At 41.9% G+C, this 19,406-nt stretch overlaps 1 protein-coding gene across 7 annotated transcripts in view; it reads left to right on the plus strand.

Moving 5' to 3' along the window:
• Positions 1-19,406, plus strand: part of znf609a (zinc finger protein 609a) — a 37,886-nt gene that overhangs the window by 7,694 nt on the left and 10,786 nt on the right. For all 7 annotated transcript variants that reach the window (XR_002746929.3, XR_008601127.1, XM_055008981.1 and 4 more), the window contains 4 exons: positions 410-1,269; positions 12,333-12,561; positions 15,575-15,662; positions 16,984-19,141. Coding sequence is in view for 5 of the 7 variants with exons in the window: in XM_055008981.1 (XP_054864956.1) it covers positions 541-1,269; positions 12,333-12,561; positions 15,575-15,662; positions 16,984-19,141 (3,204 nt within the window). In the remaining 2 variants the exon portion in view is untranslated. The remainder of the gene's footprint in view (positions 1-409; positions 1,270-12,332; positions 12,562-15,574; positions 15,663-16,983; positions 19,142-19,406) is intronic.

A 19,406-nucleotide genomic window follows, 5' to 3' on the forward strand; every position in this document is an offset into this window, starting at 1 on the left:
GTGAATGCAATACAGGATCAGGATCAGGGTTCTTCTGCTTCATGTGATAAGTTGCATGAAGGAGAGATGCTTGTGCTCCCTCATTTTGCTTATTGCCAACTACTGATGTTTAAAGGGCTTGCAGTTAACGGCTATGATTCCTCATCAATACTTTTGTCAGCAGGAATTAACCCCTAAAGCAATCTCCAGTGCTGAAAAATGAAGTTCCTTCAGTGTCCACTTAAGACTGACTCCATAAGCGATTCACTTCCTAAAGACCCCCATGTTAAACTGTCAAACTTTACAGCTGAAATTAATGCTAAAAATAATGTTTTCAAACTTACATGTTAATTGTTGTTTTTGTTTTCAGGGTAAAGCTCTTTTTGCTGTTTTCTTTTGTCTAATCTGTTTTTTATTTTTCTGACAACAGGAGAGGATGTGGAGAACAGCTCGGAGGCGTGGGGTCCAGCCCTGAGGAGGTGTCCTGTGGCTGAGAGGAGCACAGCCCTCCTGTGGCCCTCCTGTGGCCCTCCTGTGGCACTCAGGGGCACTCTTACTAAGATGTCCCTCAGCAGTAGCCCTGCAGGCGGGAAAGGTGTGGACTCCAACGCGGTAGACACATACGACAGTGGTGATGAGTGGGATATCGGTGTGGGCAATCTGATAATTGATCTGGATGCCGATTTAGAGAAAGACAAACTAGAGATGTCAAGCAGTAAGGAGGGAGGGGAGATGGCTGCTCCTCCTAGCGCTGTTGCCACTTTACCTGACAATATAAACTTTGTTAGTCCTGTAGCTGCTATGCAGGGCAAAGAGAGCAAATCCAAATCGAAGCGTAGTAAAAACTCTAAGGAAAACATTAAGGCCCCAGTCTCAGATGGAGGTAAGAAGGAGGTTCAGGGAAGGGCCCCTGTGGAACTACCACCCCAGAACCCAAACTCTACTCCAGCTAAGGGAACTGACAAGTCTAGTAAACCCTCCCGTACCCCACCTGCTGTGAAAAAAGACAAGGATGGATTGTCTGGAAAAGCAAAGAAGGAGAAAATTGAAGTTTCACCCACAGGAGTGGTCAACACTGAGAAAGAGGCTGGGGTTCTTATCCTGTCCAGGACACCTCGCAGCAGCCCATTTGATGGCCAACAAACACCAGAGTTAGCCTCAGTCGAGCAGCTTGGGAATATGGCACTAGACATTGCAGGGATAGGCCAGACTGTTGCAATGACAACAGAGCAGGAGGAGGTGGAGAACAGTGACTGCCGAAATCTGAAGAAAGTTGTCAGTGGTGAGAAGGTAAGAAAATGTAGGGTTTATTTTTTGACAATTAAAATGTTTAAATATTCCGTGCTGTGGTTGGTGCCACGTGCTTTGCTAAAGGGCACTTAGCATATTTTTGATGCTAGTCTTGCTATAAAATTCATGGGTTTTACAGCTTTCACATTAATGAAACCACCTGCCTAATAATGTGTAGATCAGACTTGTGGCGCCATAACAGCTCAGACCCATCAAGGCATGGAAACTGGATATCTGGCAGTGCCCTGTGGTGTTTGATACTGAGATGTCCACTGTAGATCTTGTGGTTTGTTGGGTGGGATCTCCTGTATCAAGTTTGTTCTGGCTCATCTCACAGTTGATCGATCAGATCGTGATCTGGAGAGTTTGTTGCGTTCCTTGAGTTGTTCCTGGACAGTTTTTGTAGTGGTGTGACAGTTTGCATTATCATGCTGAGAGAGGCTGCTGTTGTCATGGAGAGCTGTGCCTGGTCTGAGACAGTGTTTAGGTGGGTGGAACATGTGAAGGTGATGTTTTTGTTTGTATGATACAACTTGTACCTGCTAAATCAGTTATAAAAATTCATCAAAAATAACCTGTTTTAAAAAATATTTTGTGATCAAATTTTTAATATTTAAAAATACTCTATGAATTTTGTTTTGTTTTATTGTGACAAGCACTTACATGTGGTTCAGAAATTATCACTGGTTTATGTCTGCATTATAAATTTTTTTGTTAATATGTGGTCAGAGATGGGACTTTTCATGACTGCTTTGCTTTTTTCATATTTCAGCCCAACCATAATCAGAGAATAATTTGGTCTGCTTGTCCAGTATTGCAGTTTCTGAATTAATGGTGTGATGACAAATAACAGTGAAAATTTCAGGCCCAAGTTTCAGTGAGTGGAAAAAAATGTGCTGAAAGTGTGGCTGTGGACTTTTTTTTTTTTTTAAATATTGAAAATATTTGATATGTCATGCTAAAATTTCATAGATATCATTTTAAATAGCCGTAGTTCATGATTAAACAAATTCAAGTAAATCAGATGTGGTCAAGCAGAAGGCCCCTGATGATTTCAGCTGGACTGACCCTTCTTGGTCTTCATGTCACTTGTGCTTCACCGAAACAAACCTGAGCTGATGTTGACATCTGCTTGCTTGTCTCCAACAGCTGAATTCCCAACAAAGTTGCTCTCAGTTCACACAACAAAGGTTATGAATTTGCCCAGTCAGGAGTGCCACGAGATGTTAATGACTTTGTGGGGAGAGATGTGATCACATCAAATATTGTGCTACATTTGCTAACTTTCAAAGATTTATTTGCTGAGTCTATCTCAAAAAGTGAGCAATTTTGAAGGGTACCCTCTTCAATTTTAAAAATAATATTGGATCATATTTTAAATTGGAGTTTAATGATTTGGTGCAACATAATTAAATGTAGTAAAGGCTCAGGGTAAAAACTAAATTGAGGTTTAAAGAGAGGTTGACATTTAATCTTTCTTAATTTTCAGCTAATTAAAAGTTTGGTGCAACATTAGTAAGCGTTAAACTATGATTTAAAAGGGTTAGTTTTTAGAGCAAAAAGCCCTTGCATTCAAAATCATCCTTTCAGGATCCCTTTCTTGTGCCCTTCATAACTGTAGCACATCATTATAAGCTCTTGCAGTATGCTCATGAAAAGCCTTACCAACAATACAAAATGTTTTTAGCACTCAAACTTGAGTGACAGATGAATTGATCCTGAACCTTTAGTGAATGGAGCTCGTGTCACCTCCACTATTAAAGGATCCGGTGTCTCAGTACAGGCAGTTGGGAACATATCTGTGGTGACAGCTAACACCTTCCCACTGCCCCCAGGGTTAGGGTTGTTCTTCACTACTCCTCAGTTTTTCTTCCTATTCTTTATTCCTTCTTTGTCCTCTTTTTCTCATTTGCTTTCCCCATTCAGTGCTATGTAATTTCTTCCCCCCGACCACTTTTCCTCATGTCTCTCTTTTATCCCTCTCCTTCCTCCTATTTATGATAAAATAATTCTACTGTCACATGATTTTAGTATGACATCGTCAGTGTTAATGAGCCAGCATACTGCCCATTACTAATATGCCACTGATAATCAGTATACCGGTAATCAGTTTTGCATTTCAGGATGTAAATCTAACTATATAGCATATGTTTTGCTTTCATAATCGTAACCTATGGGGCGTAATTGTGTTCTGGTCATCAAGGAATTTCTATTCACAGTATTACCGTTGCCCACTGGGGCAATAGGTCTGATTCCCACACTCTCATTTATATACAGTCGTTAACAAAACTTTCCATACACTTGTATAGACCATATTTATCATGACAGTCTTGAGTTTGCAATGACACTCACAACTCAGGATTTTCAGTAATGAAAACATTGAAATCCATGCGTCTTTGTCACATAAACCACCATGCAGCTTAGTTCTTTTATAGATTTATTAAAGGTCTTCTGGAAATATGACAGTCAGCTGGCTCAAAAATATACATACAGAAATGCTGATCTTTGGTCACATGACCTTTCCTTTTCACCTCATCTAGGCATTTTTGTAGCTGTCCATAAACTGCTGGCATGCTACAGGTTGTGTATTTGACCACTCCTCTTGACAGCAATGGTACAGTTAAACTAAATTTGTTGGCTTTCAGACACAGACTTGTTTCTTTCTGGGGTTTGAGTCAGGACTTTGGGGAGACCAGTTTAAACTCTTAATTTTAGCCTAAGTTAGCCATTTCTTTAACATTTTTGATTTGTGTTTGGAGTCATTGTCTTGTTGAAACAACCAAATGCATCCAAGACTCAGTGTTCTGGCTGATGATTTTAGGTTTTCCTGGAGAATGTGGAAGTAATAACCCACCTTTGTTATTACATTTACTTTGTGTAAAACAACAGTTCCCATGGTGCCAAAACAGCCCCAGAGCGTAATTGTAAGGTAGGTTTGGTGTTCTTGGGTTTAAAGGCCTATCCTTCTCTCCTCCAAACATATTTCTGGTCTTTGTGGCCAAATAGCTCAATTTTTGTTTCATTTAATCACAGACAGCAGCTTCTAATTCATTGCAGACCTGCTTTTTGGTGATTCTTGGTTGACTCTTGACTATCCTAACAAATTAGTTCTCAGCAGCAGGTTATAGCTTGTGTTTTCTTCCTGACTCTGGCAGTGACACAACTGGACCGTACACTTCATACTTACAGTGGTTTGCACAGATGATTTTAGGGTCTGTAGCAGCTTTGAAATGGTTACAAATGATTTTCTTGACTTGCTGTAGAAACTACACTTTATGATTAAAATTGCATGCATTTACCGAATAGCAGTTTCTGGGCTCCGGATATTCGGGCCCTATTAATGATGAATATCCGAATATTCGGTACCACCTGCCTAATAATGTGTAGATCAGACTTTTGCCGCCATAACAGCTCAGACCCATCAAGGCATGGAAACTGGATATCTGGCAGTGCCCTGTGGTGTTTGATACTGAGATGTCGACTGTAGATCTTGTGGTTTGTGGGATGGGATCTCCATGTATCAAGTTTGTTCTGGCTCATCTCACAGTTGATCGATCAGATCGTGATCTGGAGAGTTTGTCGTGTTCCTTGAGTTGTTCCTGGACAGTTTTTGTAGTGGTGTGACAGGTTGCATTATCATGCTGAGAGAGGCTGCTGTTGTCATGGAGAGCTGTGCCTGGTCTGTGACAGTGTTTAGGTGGGTGGAACATGTGAAGGTGATGTTTTTGTTTGTATGGTACAACTTGTACCTGCTAAATCAGTTATAAAAATTTAGCAAAAATAACCTTTTTTAAAAAAAAATATTTTGTGATCACGTGTTCCATGTTTCAAAATATTCTATGAATTTTGTTTTGTTTTATTGTGACAAGCACCTACATGTGGTTCAGAAATTCGGTATATCAAAATTAATATCCGGATACCACCGTCGGGACCGGATATTCGGTTATTCGGGTCCAGCCCTATTATCATTAGCACTACTCAGATTTATTTAACATTGACCATCTTTGAGACCTTCATCAGTAGTATTTTAGATTGAATATAAATAATTACGTTTACTTGTATTAATCAGTCTTATAATCGAAAGTCATGAACTCTGATTTCATTGACCTCAAGTTCCCAAACAAAGAAGTACACAGTGGAACCTATGAAAATTGTACATGGAACATTTATTAACTAATGCTACAAATAATAAGATGATAATGACAAAACAAGAAACACTGAATGAATTAATGAATGAATGAACAAACTAATTAACTATGATCGTCACTGGAAGCGATTGGTAGAGCAATGATCAATTTAGAATCACTTTGGAATTGGGAATCCAGTTGCAATTTCTAAATTCACCTGTTTAACAGAAAGAAAATGATACTTGTGTAGCCTTTGTAGGAGGGAGAGGGAGACTGCTGCTGGATGAGTTCATGTGAGGATCTGCTGGATGAGTTGGTTCAGGAATGCAAAGACAGGACGGCACCTTTGCATAGTTGCATTTAAAAGTGCCAAAGTAAAATCACTAAGAGTCAAAACTCATAGTTAAAAGAAAATGTTCACGCTGTTGCATTGTAGAAGTTCCTCAAGAACTTAGGAAGCACAAAGAACACTTTAAAGGAAGCCAGAGATACATAATAGAAAGAGCCCAAAATAAGTAGTCAGGAGACACATAAAAATAAAAAGTAAGAAGCAATAGCTTTTAAGCCCGAGTTTTTAAAAAAAAAAACAGAGTAAAAGAAATCAAGTATAAAAACCATAGTTACATTCCAGTGACTTTCTTTTTATATAGAAAGTTTTGGAGCCAAATTCAAAACAGCATCTAACCAATCATGGATGTGTTCCTCCCAAGGAGTGGTGTTGAGCTTCACTGTCCAGGAGAGGTCTGAGGCCAAATACCTTAAGAGACTAATATGAATGAAATTCTTACATTCATTCAAGTTAATTAGTAAATATCTACGATCAATAAAGATCCAAAATCCCGCTAAACTTGGGACTAAAATGATATCAAATGTAACATGTTTATCTCATGTTTACCTCATGTTCCTGACATAATAAAAGATTTAAACATGCATGGACATCTGGAATTTCACAATACAAGAAGGTAAATTTATTTTATAACTAAGAATACAAGAATGCACATTCAATGGTAACAAAAATTAAGACCTACAAATTCTATATGCTGAGGATAAATGTCTCTGTGTCTTTTATGGCTGCGACAGAGAGAAAAAGGGAGGGTTTGTGTCCCATGTGTGCATCTTCCATACATACTTCAAATATGATGTGCTCTTCTCCAGTACTGGTGGTGATGACCTGACAGCTGAACTACAAAGCCAGTTCAACAGGAATAGAATATAATAGAATAGAATAGATAAACTTTGTCTGCCCCAAACAGTGACAGATATTCTCCTTTGACAAGGCTCCAACAATAAAATGCAACACATATCAAAACACACTTAAGACACAAGCTCACAAAGTACAGACGTCTAAAGGAAATGTTAAAAAGAAACAGCAGCCGATAAAAAAATGTATGCAGTGTTCAGTGTCTTGTTTCATTTTATTCAAGGCGGTTAATGCAGTGGGAATAAAGAATTTTTTTATAGATGTTTTTGCGGGCCAGTGGGACTTTGTAACATCGGCCTAATAGAAGTAACTGGAAGGAGTGATGGAGGGGGTGAGAGGGGCTCTCTGTGATCAGGGTGGCTTTCCTGATCACAGAGCAGTTATACAGTTCAGAGACATGAGTTTGTGGTGAACCAATGGTTTTGCTGCCCTGATAAACAATACGGAGAGTTTTGTTATTGTGTTTAGTGGAGAGGGAGCTGTACCAGGATGAAATGTTGAATGTGAGGTTGGATTCAATGAGTGAAGTGTAAACCAGGGTTAAAGTCCTCAGTTTCCTCAGCAGGTGAAGGCGCTGTTGTGCTTTTTTTTGTACACCAAGTCAGCCCGATTCGGTGTACGACAGGCTGGTCATCTCTGTTCCAAGATATTTAAACTGACCCTAGATACTGAGGGGTGTTAAAAGGGGTGTCAGAGATTTACCTCTGCCCCCATAACACAACTCCTTTGTTTTTAAGATGTTAAGCTCGAGAATTTTTATCAAAAACTCAGGCAAAGTTCTTGACTGTCTGCTGCTAACAGGTCACTGCAGTGCTGTCTGGCAAGTGAGCCACCAGAGCCATTTATTGAAAAAGAGTCATTTCTTCACTGTTACAGGAGATGTTGTTGGTGTACACAGAGAAGAGAATAAAACACAACCTTGAGGGACGCCTGTGTTTAAAATCAACTTGCTTTATTTAAAACCATTTAAAAATACCTGCTGTAGCCTGTCATGTAAAAAATTCTGAATCCATAAAATCAGTGTGGAGTGAACCTGAAGGTATGAGAGGTGGTGCTGTAGTGTATCTGTGTGTACAGTTTTAAAAGCAGAGGAGAAGTCCTTGAATAAAATCCTGGTGTGGGGGTGTGTAGAGTCCAGTTGTTTGGTGATAGTGTCTAAAAGTGTGAACCATGCATCCTATACTCCACGTTTCGCCTTATAGCAAAACTGAAAGGGGTCCAGTTTGTGTGACAGCATATCTGACAGGTAGTCGCCTACCACTCACTCCATGGGCCACTAGTGTGTAGTCCTTCAGCTCTTTAGCATGAGTTTTTTTGGGAATAGGGATGATGGTGGATTTCTTCCACAGATTAGGGACACACCCCAAGTCCAAAAGGAGCTATAAGAGTCTGGTGAGGACTCCACCTAGCTGAGTGGAGCAGTCTCTGAGCACTTTGCCTTTGAGCCTCTTAGGGCCAGAGGCCTTGTGTGGGTTGACTCTGTGCAGGATGGAGGTCACCAGCTGCTCGCGATGGTGAGGGCTTCTTCCTGGGGTGAGATGGAAAGTGGACAGGTCCAGGTGACTGGTGTACTGCTGCTGTCAAACCGGGTGAAGAAGGTGTTGAGCTGTTCTGTAAAGGAGGTGGGGTCTGGGCAGTAAACCACTGCAGGTTTTCAGGCTCTTTCCATCATGACGTTTAACCCCTGCCATACCTCCCTTGCATTTCCGAAAGTCAATTTTTGCTCCACTTTTTGTAGGTGATTTTAGCCAGCTTCACCATCTTTCTGAGCTCCTTCTCCAGCTCCCTCACCGTGAGTTTGTCTCCTTGTAAGAAGGCCTTTTTCTTTTGGACCAGGCAGATTTTCATGTCCTTTGTCACCCATTTCCTATTGTTTGGGATGTATTGTTATTTGTTTGGTGGGAGTGACAGTGTCCTCACAGAATGAAATATAAGATGTTAGCATGTTAAAATCAGAGTCAGTAAAAAACTAATCCCAGTCTGTCAGTTCAAAACAACCTTTAAGCCAGGCTTTCTTTGTGTAAGTCGGCTCAACAAAAGCTAAAACCTTAGTCAGAGATAACAGATACACTATATCGCCAAAAGTATTCACTCACCTGCCTTGACTCGCATATGAATGTAAGTGACATCCCATTCCTAATCCATAGGGTTCAATATGACGTCGGTCCACCCTTTGCAGCTATAACAGCTTCAACTCTTCTGGGAAGGCTGTCCACAAGGTTTAGGAGTGTGTTTATGGGAATTTTTGACCAATCTTCCAGAAGCGCATTTGTGAGGTCACACACTGATGTTGGACCAGAAGGCCTGGCTCTCAGTCTCCACTCTAATTCATCCCAAAGGTGTTCTATCGGGTTGAGGTCAGGACTCTGTGCAGGCCAGTCAAGTTCATCCACACCAGACTCTGTCATCCATGTCTTTATGGACCTTGCTTTGTGCACTGGTGCACAGTCATGTTGGAAGAGGAAGGGGCCAGCTCCAAACTGTTCCCACAAAGTTGGGAGCATGGAATTGTCCAAAATGTCTTGGTATGCTGAAGCATTCAGAGTTCCTTTCACTGGAACTAAGGAGTCAAGCCCAGCTCCTGAAAAACAACCCCACACCATAATCCCCCCTCCACCAAACTTTACACTTGGCACAATGCAGTCCGACAAGTATGGTTCTCCTGGCAACCGCCAAACCCAGACTCGTCTATCAGATTGCCAGATGGAGAAGCGCGATTCATCATTCCAGAGAAGGTGTCTCCACTGCTCTAGAGTCCAGTGGCGGCATGCTTTACACCACTGCATCTGACACTTTGCATTGCACTTGGTGATGTATGGCTTGGATGCAGCTGCTCGGCCATGGAAACCCATTCCATGAAGCTCTGCTGAAGCACTGTTCTTGTGCTAATCTGAAGACCACATGAATTTTGAAGGTCTGTAGCGATTGACTCTGCAGAAAGTTGGCGACCTCTTGGCACTATGCACCTCAGCATCCGCTGACCCCACTCCATCAGTTTACGTGGCCTACCACTTGGTGGCTGAGTTGCTGTCATTCCCACACACTTCCACTTTCTTATAATACAGCTGACAGTTGACTGTGGAATATTTAGGAGCCAGGAAATGTCACGACTGGATTTGTTGCACAGGTGGCATCCTATCACAGTTCAACGCTGGAATTCACTGAGCTCCTGAGAGCGACCCATTCTTTCACAAATGTTGGTAAAAGCAGTCTGCATGCCTAGGTGCTTGATTTTATACACCTGTGGCCATGGAAGTGATTGGAACACCTGGTTCTGATTATTTGGATGGGTGAGCCAATACTTTTGACAATATAGTGTATCATAAAGGAGGTCATCAACTTTCTCTTTCAACTCAGACTTTCAGCTTTAGACTCTGTGTGTTTACATAAAAGTGGGCATTTAACGTGTCAGGTGACTCTTTTTCCACACAAAATAAAATCGTGTGCAACGACTTCAGTCAGCAGATTGTTTTAATGGAGAACAATAGGGAATAGAAAAATATATGATGGTATAAAGCCCTGCGACTGGAAATGATGCAAGACAGGAATGCTGGTAGAAAACTGTTAAATGTGCGTAGTGTATCTATTTTACCCATCAGTGCAGCCGCTGATTTCTAAAAGTTGCACAATAAAGCTGTTAAACTTTGAACTTCATATATTCAAGCATGATATTGTCTTGAACTGCGTTTAGGTCTGACACGGCCCCATAATGCAGGATATCACTTAAATTTTTGGCCAAATTAATGTTATTGATTGAATATTCTCTGTAAATAAATAAATACCAGTAGAATAATCAATGTTCTAATCAATGTTCTATCAGCTGCAGTACCAGAAGTTTAAAAGGACTTAACTGAAAATCAGGACCAAACATAATATATTTATGCATTTTCTTCATCACCAACTGAATGCACGTTGGATTACCAGTAACCAATGGATTACTGGCTTACCAGTAAGCAATGCGATGCATATAGTGTGTGATACTGAGCTGCTTCATTCAGTGGTTTTAGTAATATTCAGCTCAACATATTTACAGATAAAACATTTCCCTCAGTTGAGAATCTGTATCGCTCACACTTCTTACAGCCGATTTAAATCAGAAACTCTTAACAAAACCTGCTCCTGACCAGGTCAGGTCTGCACCATAGGTTAGCATGGAAATCTAACCTGATAAAAAGAGAGCCACCTTCATGATACTGAAAACTCTGACCTTAGGCTCAACATGTCTTGCTTGTATTCCTCCTGTTCTTTGATACCGGTAACTAACCCTAATCCTAACCTGGTATCATAGACTGAGTCCAGAATTTGGGATCATCATTCCAGTGATGCTTAATTTCCAAAATTTCAAATGTAAACTGTTCACGTCATTGTGGTATAGAAAGTTCTGTGTGTTAGGAGGAGAGAAAGATCAGAAGGTCACCATCAAGAATGCAATCTCCTCATCTCCAGAAGTGTGGTTTTCCTCACAATTGACACTGTATGGCCTTTATCAGGTTCTGGTGGAGGTAGGAGACATCTTGTTGTCTCCAAAAGGGCCGTGAGTGGTCATTCTGCACTAGCGCTGGACCCGAATATCCGAAAATTCGGTCTTGACGGTGGTATCCGGATATTAATTTTGAGATCCAACTATTAGCCCCCCCCCCCCGGATATTAATTCTGAGATCTGACTATTAGCCCTCCCCATGTCCACATTTACAGCTCTGAGTAAAGGTCTCTGGATTCTGTGTGTGTTGCTTTGGAATGTTCTGCTACTCAGTCCGCTACACTTGCTATAGTCAATGATTTGCTTTTTCAGATGTTTACTGAGCTTCTCAGACTTTCCCACTGTAGTGTTTGTGGCTGAGTCTAATGAGTGTATCAGATGTGAACTATTTAAATTGGCTAAGAGGAGTCTCCAGCAGAAGCCAACCTCAATCACTTAACAAAATTTAAGAACCCATGCCACTCAGGACAGTCGATTAACCTAGCTTTCTAAACAGTGAAAACTATATTATTATATTAAATAAATTATAGTATATTTTTGACCCAGCAGATTTTGTCTGAAGACCTGTAATAAATCCATGGAAGAATCAAAATACATGATTGTTTTTTGTGACAAAGACACGCGTTTCAGTGATTCTATCATAGAAAGTTCAGAGTTATAGTATGTAGTGATTTGAAATTCATGACTGCGGTTATATACATGATCTTTACAAGTGGATGGAAAATTTTGTTCATGGCTGTTTACATTAGTCACCAGGTTACAGTCAGCTGTCTGTCATGTAAACAAAGAAACCTGATAATATGGCTGTGGATGTTGTCACTGTAGGAAAGAGCATTAGGATTATCAAAATAGTCAGTTGCCATAATTAATTACTTGATCACTGTCGCAGCTAATGTTATTTGAAGGCAAATCATTGCCAAAGAGAAAAAACTACAGGTCTGATTAGCAAGATCTCTTTTTAGTTATGACAGAAGTATAAATGCGTGAAGATGAGTCAGTTGTTAGGTGATCGACATGTTTATGTATACTCAGGCTCTTGAGTAACCAGGTTGCCACAAGACATGCAAACATGTTATCTGATTTCTGCTGCAAACCAGTTGTGTTATAGCTGCTTTCTGTTCAAGTCTGTTACTGTGGGTAGACATGTTGATGTGTGTATTTCTGTGAAAAAGTATTTTCCTGTTTGTGAAATTCTGAAAGTCCTCTAAGTATTCAGTTAGTATGTGACTCACACTTCTTCTCCTCCCTACTCCAGGCAGAATCTCAAGTCTCTGCCACTGCTCCTCCTTCTCTCCACCTCCTCGGCCCCATCTCCAGCAGCAGCAACATCTCTTCTCCCTGTGAGCAAATCATGGTTCGCACACGCTCAGTTGCGGTTAACACAGCTGATGCTGCATTAGCAACTGAGCCAGAGTGTCTAGGACCCTGTGAGCCAGGCACCAGTGTCAACCTGGAAGGCATCGTGTGGCAGGAGACTGAGGACGGTGAGGCCAACAACCACTTTCCTAGAATTCACCTAACCAAATGTAAAAAGCAAAAAATTGAAATCCCAGATCCATAAATATGTAATCTGTTTCTTCGTTTGTCCTACAGTCTGTAGTTATTTGAGCATTCATCCAACCGGTGTTGGACGGGTACAAAGACCTGAATAATATTGACAAGGGCCAAATCACTATAACCAGACAACTGGGTCAGAGCATCTCTGAAATGACAAAACGTGAACCAGAAACATGAAAGACAGAGATGGTCTCTTACTAATGTCTGGGAACATTTGTTGCCCAGACACCACGGGGTACTTTCAAAGTTTTTGCTCCGTCCATGCCTTGGCGAGTTAGGGCTGTTTTGGTGCCACACAGAACCAACAGCATATAAAGGAAAGGGTGATCGTGTTTTGGCACATACATACACTACTGGTCATAAGTTTTAGAACGCCCCAATTTTTCCAGGTTTTTATTGAAATTGAAGTCATTTAGGTCCAGTGAATAGCTTGAAATGGTAGAAAGGTAAGTGGTTAACTGCCAGAGATTAAAAAAAGATAAGGTTAACCAAAACTGAAAAATAATGTACATTTCAGAATTCTACAAAAAGGGAACAAGAAATGGGTTAACAACTTAAAGCTGTTCTGCAGCAGTGGACATTGATCAAGCGTTGAAAGATGGTGCTACCAAATCCTATAGGTGTCCCAACTTTTCTTGATTACTGTCTGCATGAAAATAGTGTTGGAGCACACTGTGGCACCATACCCTTGAGAGCATTATTTGAACTATTGCACTGCAGAAAGTAGTGTGTTGCTATAAAAATGGCGAGGAAAAAACAATTAACATTAGAAGAGACACAGACCATAACACTTAAAAATGTAGGTCTTTCTTACAGAGAAATTGCAACGAAAGCCAATGTGTGAGTGAGTACAGTTTTCTTCACCATCAAAAGGCATTCAGAAACTGGGGGAAACTCTGACAGGAAGAAGTCTGGAAGACCCCAATCCACAACAGAATCATAAGACAAGTTTCTGAGAGTCAACAGCTTGTGTGACAGACAGCTCACAGGACAATAGCTTCAAGCACAGCTCAATAGTGGTCGTAGTAAGAAGTCTCAGTTTCAACTGTGAAGACAAGACTTGTAGTTTCAGGTTTGACAGGTCGAGTGGCAGCAAGAAAGCCATTGCTAAAACGTCAGAATAAGAAAAAGAGGCTTGCTTGGGCCATGAAACACTACCAATGGACTACTGAAGACTGGAAGAAGGTATCATGGACTGATGAATCAAAATTTTAAATCTTTGGTCAGATTTTTCATCAAGTAGGCGAAAGGATGGTTCCCCAGCGTGTGACATCAACTGTCAAACATGGAGGAGGAAGCATGATGGACTGGGACCATTTTTCTGGATCTAGGGTCGGTGACTTATACTGTCAAACATGGAGGAGGAAGCATGATGGACTGGGGCCATTTTTCTGGATCTGGGGTCGGTGACTTGTACAGTGAGAGTTACCCTGAACAAAAACGGCTGCCGCAGCACTCTACAGCGCCATACAGTACCCTCTGGTATGTTCTTAGTTGGTCAAGGGTTCATCCAACAGCAAGACAATGACCCAAAACATAAGTCCAAGCTATGCCAGAACTATCTTAGCAAAAAAGAACAAGATGGTAAGCTTGAAAACATAGAGTGGCCAGCACAGTCTCCAGACGTACATCACATGGAAATGGTTTGGGATGAACTGGACAGAAGAGTGAAGGCAAAGCAACCTACAAGTGGCGCACATTTATGGGAACTTCTGCAACAGACTTGGGAAGAACTTGCTGAAGAATATTTGATGTCCATTGTGGAAAGAATGCCACGAGTGTGTTCAGCTATTTTATCTGCCAAAAGTGGCTACTTTGATCAAAAGTTTAGAATACATTTTGGTTTCTAAATTGATTTATTTTCACTTCATCTGTTTATTTGTTCTATGTTTTCATTTCACAGTACAATGAGACATTAACATGCATAATGTCCAATTAAAAAAAAAAAAAGGAAATATTGGAGTGTTCTAAAACTTTTGACCAGTAGTGTACAGACTTCAGACAGTCAGTCCTATATGGAGAGTTCTGTAGGATAACCACATTCAGGATGACTTGTGGTAATCCTAGGAGCTTCAGTGAAAGCCAACTGGATTTCTCTTTTAGGTTCTTAAAAGATGTTTTACCTCTCATCCAAGAGGCTTCTTCTCACTAACTGATGGGGACTGTAAGATTGCTATAGTCACTCCCAGCTCCTAGGGCTAATGGAATATTAATGAGTCCAAATAACTCAGCACTTACAGGCTTCACATAACTTCCAAATCTGGAAAAAGAGCACAACTAACAGAGCAGAAAAGAACAGCACAACCATCTCAAGGGTTTACAAAGGATGGTCCAAAAATGAGAAACTATCATTTGAACAGCAGTTCTCTGGGAGGAAAATGCCTTGTTGATGTCGATAATTTATAGACCAAAACCCTTGAGGAATGTCACAGGAGAGCTAGCTCTTCAGGAGAGGACTCAAACTCCACCTAAGTCTAATCAATAAGGAACATTCTTTTGAGGATAGCATTGTACACATTCTGGGCAGAGGAGATAGATGTTTTGAGAGAGGAGTGAAACTGGAAGAACTGTCTCTAAACAGAGGAGGGGGGATTTGACACCACTTAACAAGCACCTATAACAAAGTGTTAACACATTGAGGCATCCCTGATCTGACAGCTTCACAGCTATTGTTTAAGGGCCTAGCTCTCCTTAAGTGTTGCTGTTGGGAAAGTCCTTGGTTGACTGGGATCGCTAATGGACCATAAGCTGTGTGAGGTGGAGGTGATTATATGTGTGGGACTCCCTACCAGTCAATTAGTTCTGTAGAAGCCTACCGGATCGAAGGTGAAATGTCTTCAGGAACCTAAAAGAGAAGTCCAGTTGCTTTTTATTGAAGCCCCAAAGGTTTCTTGCAGCCCTGTTTATATGTATTTTAAATTTCTATGTATATTTCTATAGGAATGCTTGTTGTCAATGTCACCTGGAGGAACAAGACCTATGTGGGAACACTGCTGGATTGCACAAGACATGACTGGGCCCCACCAAGGTATAGAAACATATACACAAAACTATTTTTCTTAAGCCACAAGACAAGTGGGTTGGCTCGTAAGCTAGAATAGTTATTGGTTCTAGAGCCTAGAAAATTAATTTGTCATTGACAATGGCGGAAAACTAGTCATGGATTATTATTATCCGTTATTTGTTTCAGTAATTAAAATGCTAACATTTATGCCCAGAATTTTTGAGGTTTGAAATACAGTCTTAATTAAATAAGACATTCAAAGACATTCCATTAAGCTAAGGGAAAGTTTAAAAAAAGTAAAAATAAAAAAAATAGAGCAAAATGTTTTTGTTCTGTTCTTAAAATAATTGATTGATTTATACTTTAATTGAAAAAATGCTTGGAGTCCTGCTCAAGTCTACCCCAGATTAGTTTTAAAGTCTAACAGATGCCTATAAACTTTATGGACTTTTCCGCCATGATTCTTGAGACTAAGCAATATGAATTGAATAGTTAATGACTGTGTTTGTAATTTTGTAGTGATACGGGTATTAGGACTGTCAAAAGTAATGCGTTAATGCAGATGAATCCATCATCATGATTAATCTGATTAAAAATTTTAACACGCTTAACCCATCTGCAGCCCATAATGGCTCAAAATCCCTGAAACATCTCTGACAACACATTTTGGGCAGTTTGTCCAAGTGGACTTACCGTTGCGCCTGCCGCCACACATGTACAAATGGGCAGTTGATCCGGTAGTGGCAGAACCACCCAACTGGAAATGGAAGACATTAAACAGCACATTGGCTGTCTTGGTGTGAAATATGAATGCTGTGTGTATATATGTTTGTGTGTGTGTGTGTGTGTGTGTGTGTGTGTGTATATATACACGCACACACACACACACACACACACACACACACACACACACACACACACACACACACACACATCTTGAGTCTGTTATCCTGTATCTTGAGTCTGTTTGCTCATGCAAAATGAAACGTGATTAATGATTAATGTAGATTTAAAAATTAATGATATTAAATTGTGATTAATCGAAACGAATCCACAGCAACGTTTGATTAATCTGATTAAAAATTTTAATTGTTTGACAGCACAAATTGGTATACATTCTGAAACTTTTTGTAATTTCAGTAGACAACCTGAGCTTGACCGTTTACTCCTTAAGTTTGACAGAGCACTCATGAAAACAAGTTGAACTTTATATTTTCCTACCAGAGAAAACCCTGGATGCCATTGTACAGATGAAGAAAGTTGGTTATCATCAGAGTTCATTAAACTAAGTTCCCTCTTCAACTTTTCTGCTTCTATTCATTGCTGACTAAATGCATGTTTTCAGGTTCTGTGATTCTCCGACCAGTGACGTGGAGATGCGAAGCGGTCGTGGTCGGGGAAAGAGGATGCGTCCTAGCAGCAACACAACATTAAACGACAACAGCAACTCCTCAGACAACAAAGGCAACAGCAGCAGCAGCTGCAGCAAGACGCGTGGTTCTGCTACAAACAGCAAAGGACGACGGGGCAGCCAGACAACTGGGTGTGGTGAAGATGCCAAGGCTAGCCCATCTTCTGCCAAGAGGAAGACTAAACCTTCCTCTGATATGGAGCCTACCTCCAGCTCTGAAGATACCAAAGCTTCAAAGCGCATGAGAACCAACTCAACTGGCACTGGGCCCCCTCTTGCAGGAGGTAAAACTGACCCCCTGCCTCCTCCGCAATTGGACCGGACGTGCCCCTCCCCTATACTCATTGACTGTCCCCATCCCAATTGCAACAAGAAGTACAAGCATATCAATGGACTAAAGTACCACCAGGCACGTGCCCATAATGACCATGACATCCGATTAGACCAGGAAGGAGACAGTGAATATGGGGATGATGCTGCCGTCCATCCTGACCCATCTTCCTGCAACGGTACCGCCTTCTCCCCCGCCCGCTCCACTACACCTAAGATACGGGGCTTTGATGCTCCTTCTCCCTCATCAGGCAAGCTATGTACAAAGGGAAGGAAGAAGACAGTGGACACTGAACCTGAGGTAACAGACGGTGGTGAGGAGGGGGCATGTTTGACCGATGAGGCCAGCAACGATGGGTTGGATGATAGAAAGGGAAAAAAAATTGTGGCAGGAGGTAAATCTGATAAGCTGATGCAGAAAAGCTTGAAGCTAGCTCGCCCTGTGGCCCACAGTGCCCCTGGAGTCCCGTCACCGTATTCATTGCAGGCATCCTCACCTGCTTTGGGTTCAGTGGTACAGTCTGTACCCAAGAGCCCCCAGATGAAGAACATCCAGCCTAAACCCCCTCCACTCACTGACCTCGCTTCCAGCCCTGCCCTTGCCAAAGACAAGAAGAAAAAAGACAAGAAGAAGAGGGAGGGAGGAAAGGAAGGGGAAAGTACAAAGGCAATGGGTAAGGCAGGAAAGTCCGAAGAGGGGAAGAGCCCCTACTCTGAGTCGTCAGACACTTTTCTTAATGGCTCCACAGAAGCTCATCAGAGCCGGTTGGCGAGCATTAAAGCTGAGGCTGACAAGGTGTACAGCTTCTCGGACAATGCTCCCAGCCCGTCCATCGGTGTGGCTAGCAGGATGGAAGCTGGTCTTGCACCCGCCCTCCACCTCAACCAGAATGGTGCTGACAACACATCAGTGAAGACCAGCAGCCCGGCATACTCTGACATCTCTGACGTGGGGGAGGACGGAGAGGGCAAGGCAGAGGGTGTGAAGGTCAAGTCAGAACCTGACCAAGGACCTCGTGAAGGTGCAAAGAAGGCGCTGTTTCCTCCTCAGACTCCATGTAAGGAATTGCCATACTACCCCAACTACGACTCCTACTACTCCCCCAGCTATCCCAACACCAGCCCAGGAGCACCTGCTGCCCTGCCTAATGTGGAAGGAGTGCAGGTGAAGAAGGAGGAGGAGCTAGAGGTGGGAGAGGAGGGCAAATTGAAAGTGGAGCCTCAGGAGGACAGGAAGGCGGAGTCTGGGCCTCAGCAGCCATCAGTCATTCAGCAGCGGTCCAACATGTACTCCCAGCCTTTGTACTACAATCAATACTATGTTCCTGCTTACTCCTACTCCCCTGATCAGGCCTACCATGCCCACCTTTTGGCCTCTAACCCTGCCTACCGCCAGCAGTATGAGGAGAGGCAGCGGCAAGCTGAAAAGAAGACCGAGGGCAAAGAGCGTGAGGCTTATGGGAGAGATGAGTGGAAGCAGAAAGCCACAGTGACCCCTAATCTGTCCAGACCTCCCAGTCTCACTGACCTGGGTTCTAAAGGAATACTTAACCCAGCCAAGTTGAAGGAGCCCACAGCTGTTTCAGAACAAGCCAAGTCAGTCATCATGGCAAAGGCAGAAGACCCCAAATCCCTCACTGCCCAAGCTGAGGGCCTGAAGATCAAGCTGAGTGAAGCAGGGCATCATGGAAAGGAGGAGGCTAAATCAGGGATGGAATCAGGCAGACCGACTGGTGTAGAATCTACCTTGTGGTACAGACAGGTAACTGCATTTTATGTCTACACAGGATCCGGCTGTATTGTCTTTCAGCTACACTCAGTCTCCATCATGGTTTCAATTTCCACTGGATCAGTTTTAGAAGGGGACTGTCTGTTCTTCAGCAGCTACATTTATAATATAATTTTGATTTTAATTATTTAACCTAGGGAGACCTGGGGCCTGTACTACAAAGTAAGTTCAACATAACCAGATTATGTTTGCGTTATGTGGCTTCACAAATCGTAATTACCATGGTCTTGCTAAGCGG

This window comes from Amphiprion ocellaris, chromosome 3 (genome assembly GCF_022539595.1).
Source record: "Amphiprion ocellaris isolate individual 3 ecotype Okinawa chromosome 3, ASM2253959v1, whole genome shotgun sequence".
NCBI classification, from domain to species: Eukaryota; Metazoa; Chordata; class Actinopteri; family Pomacentridae; genus Amphiprion; species Amphiprion ocellaris.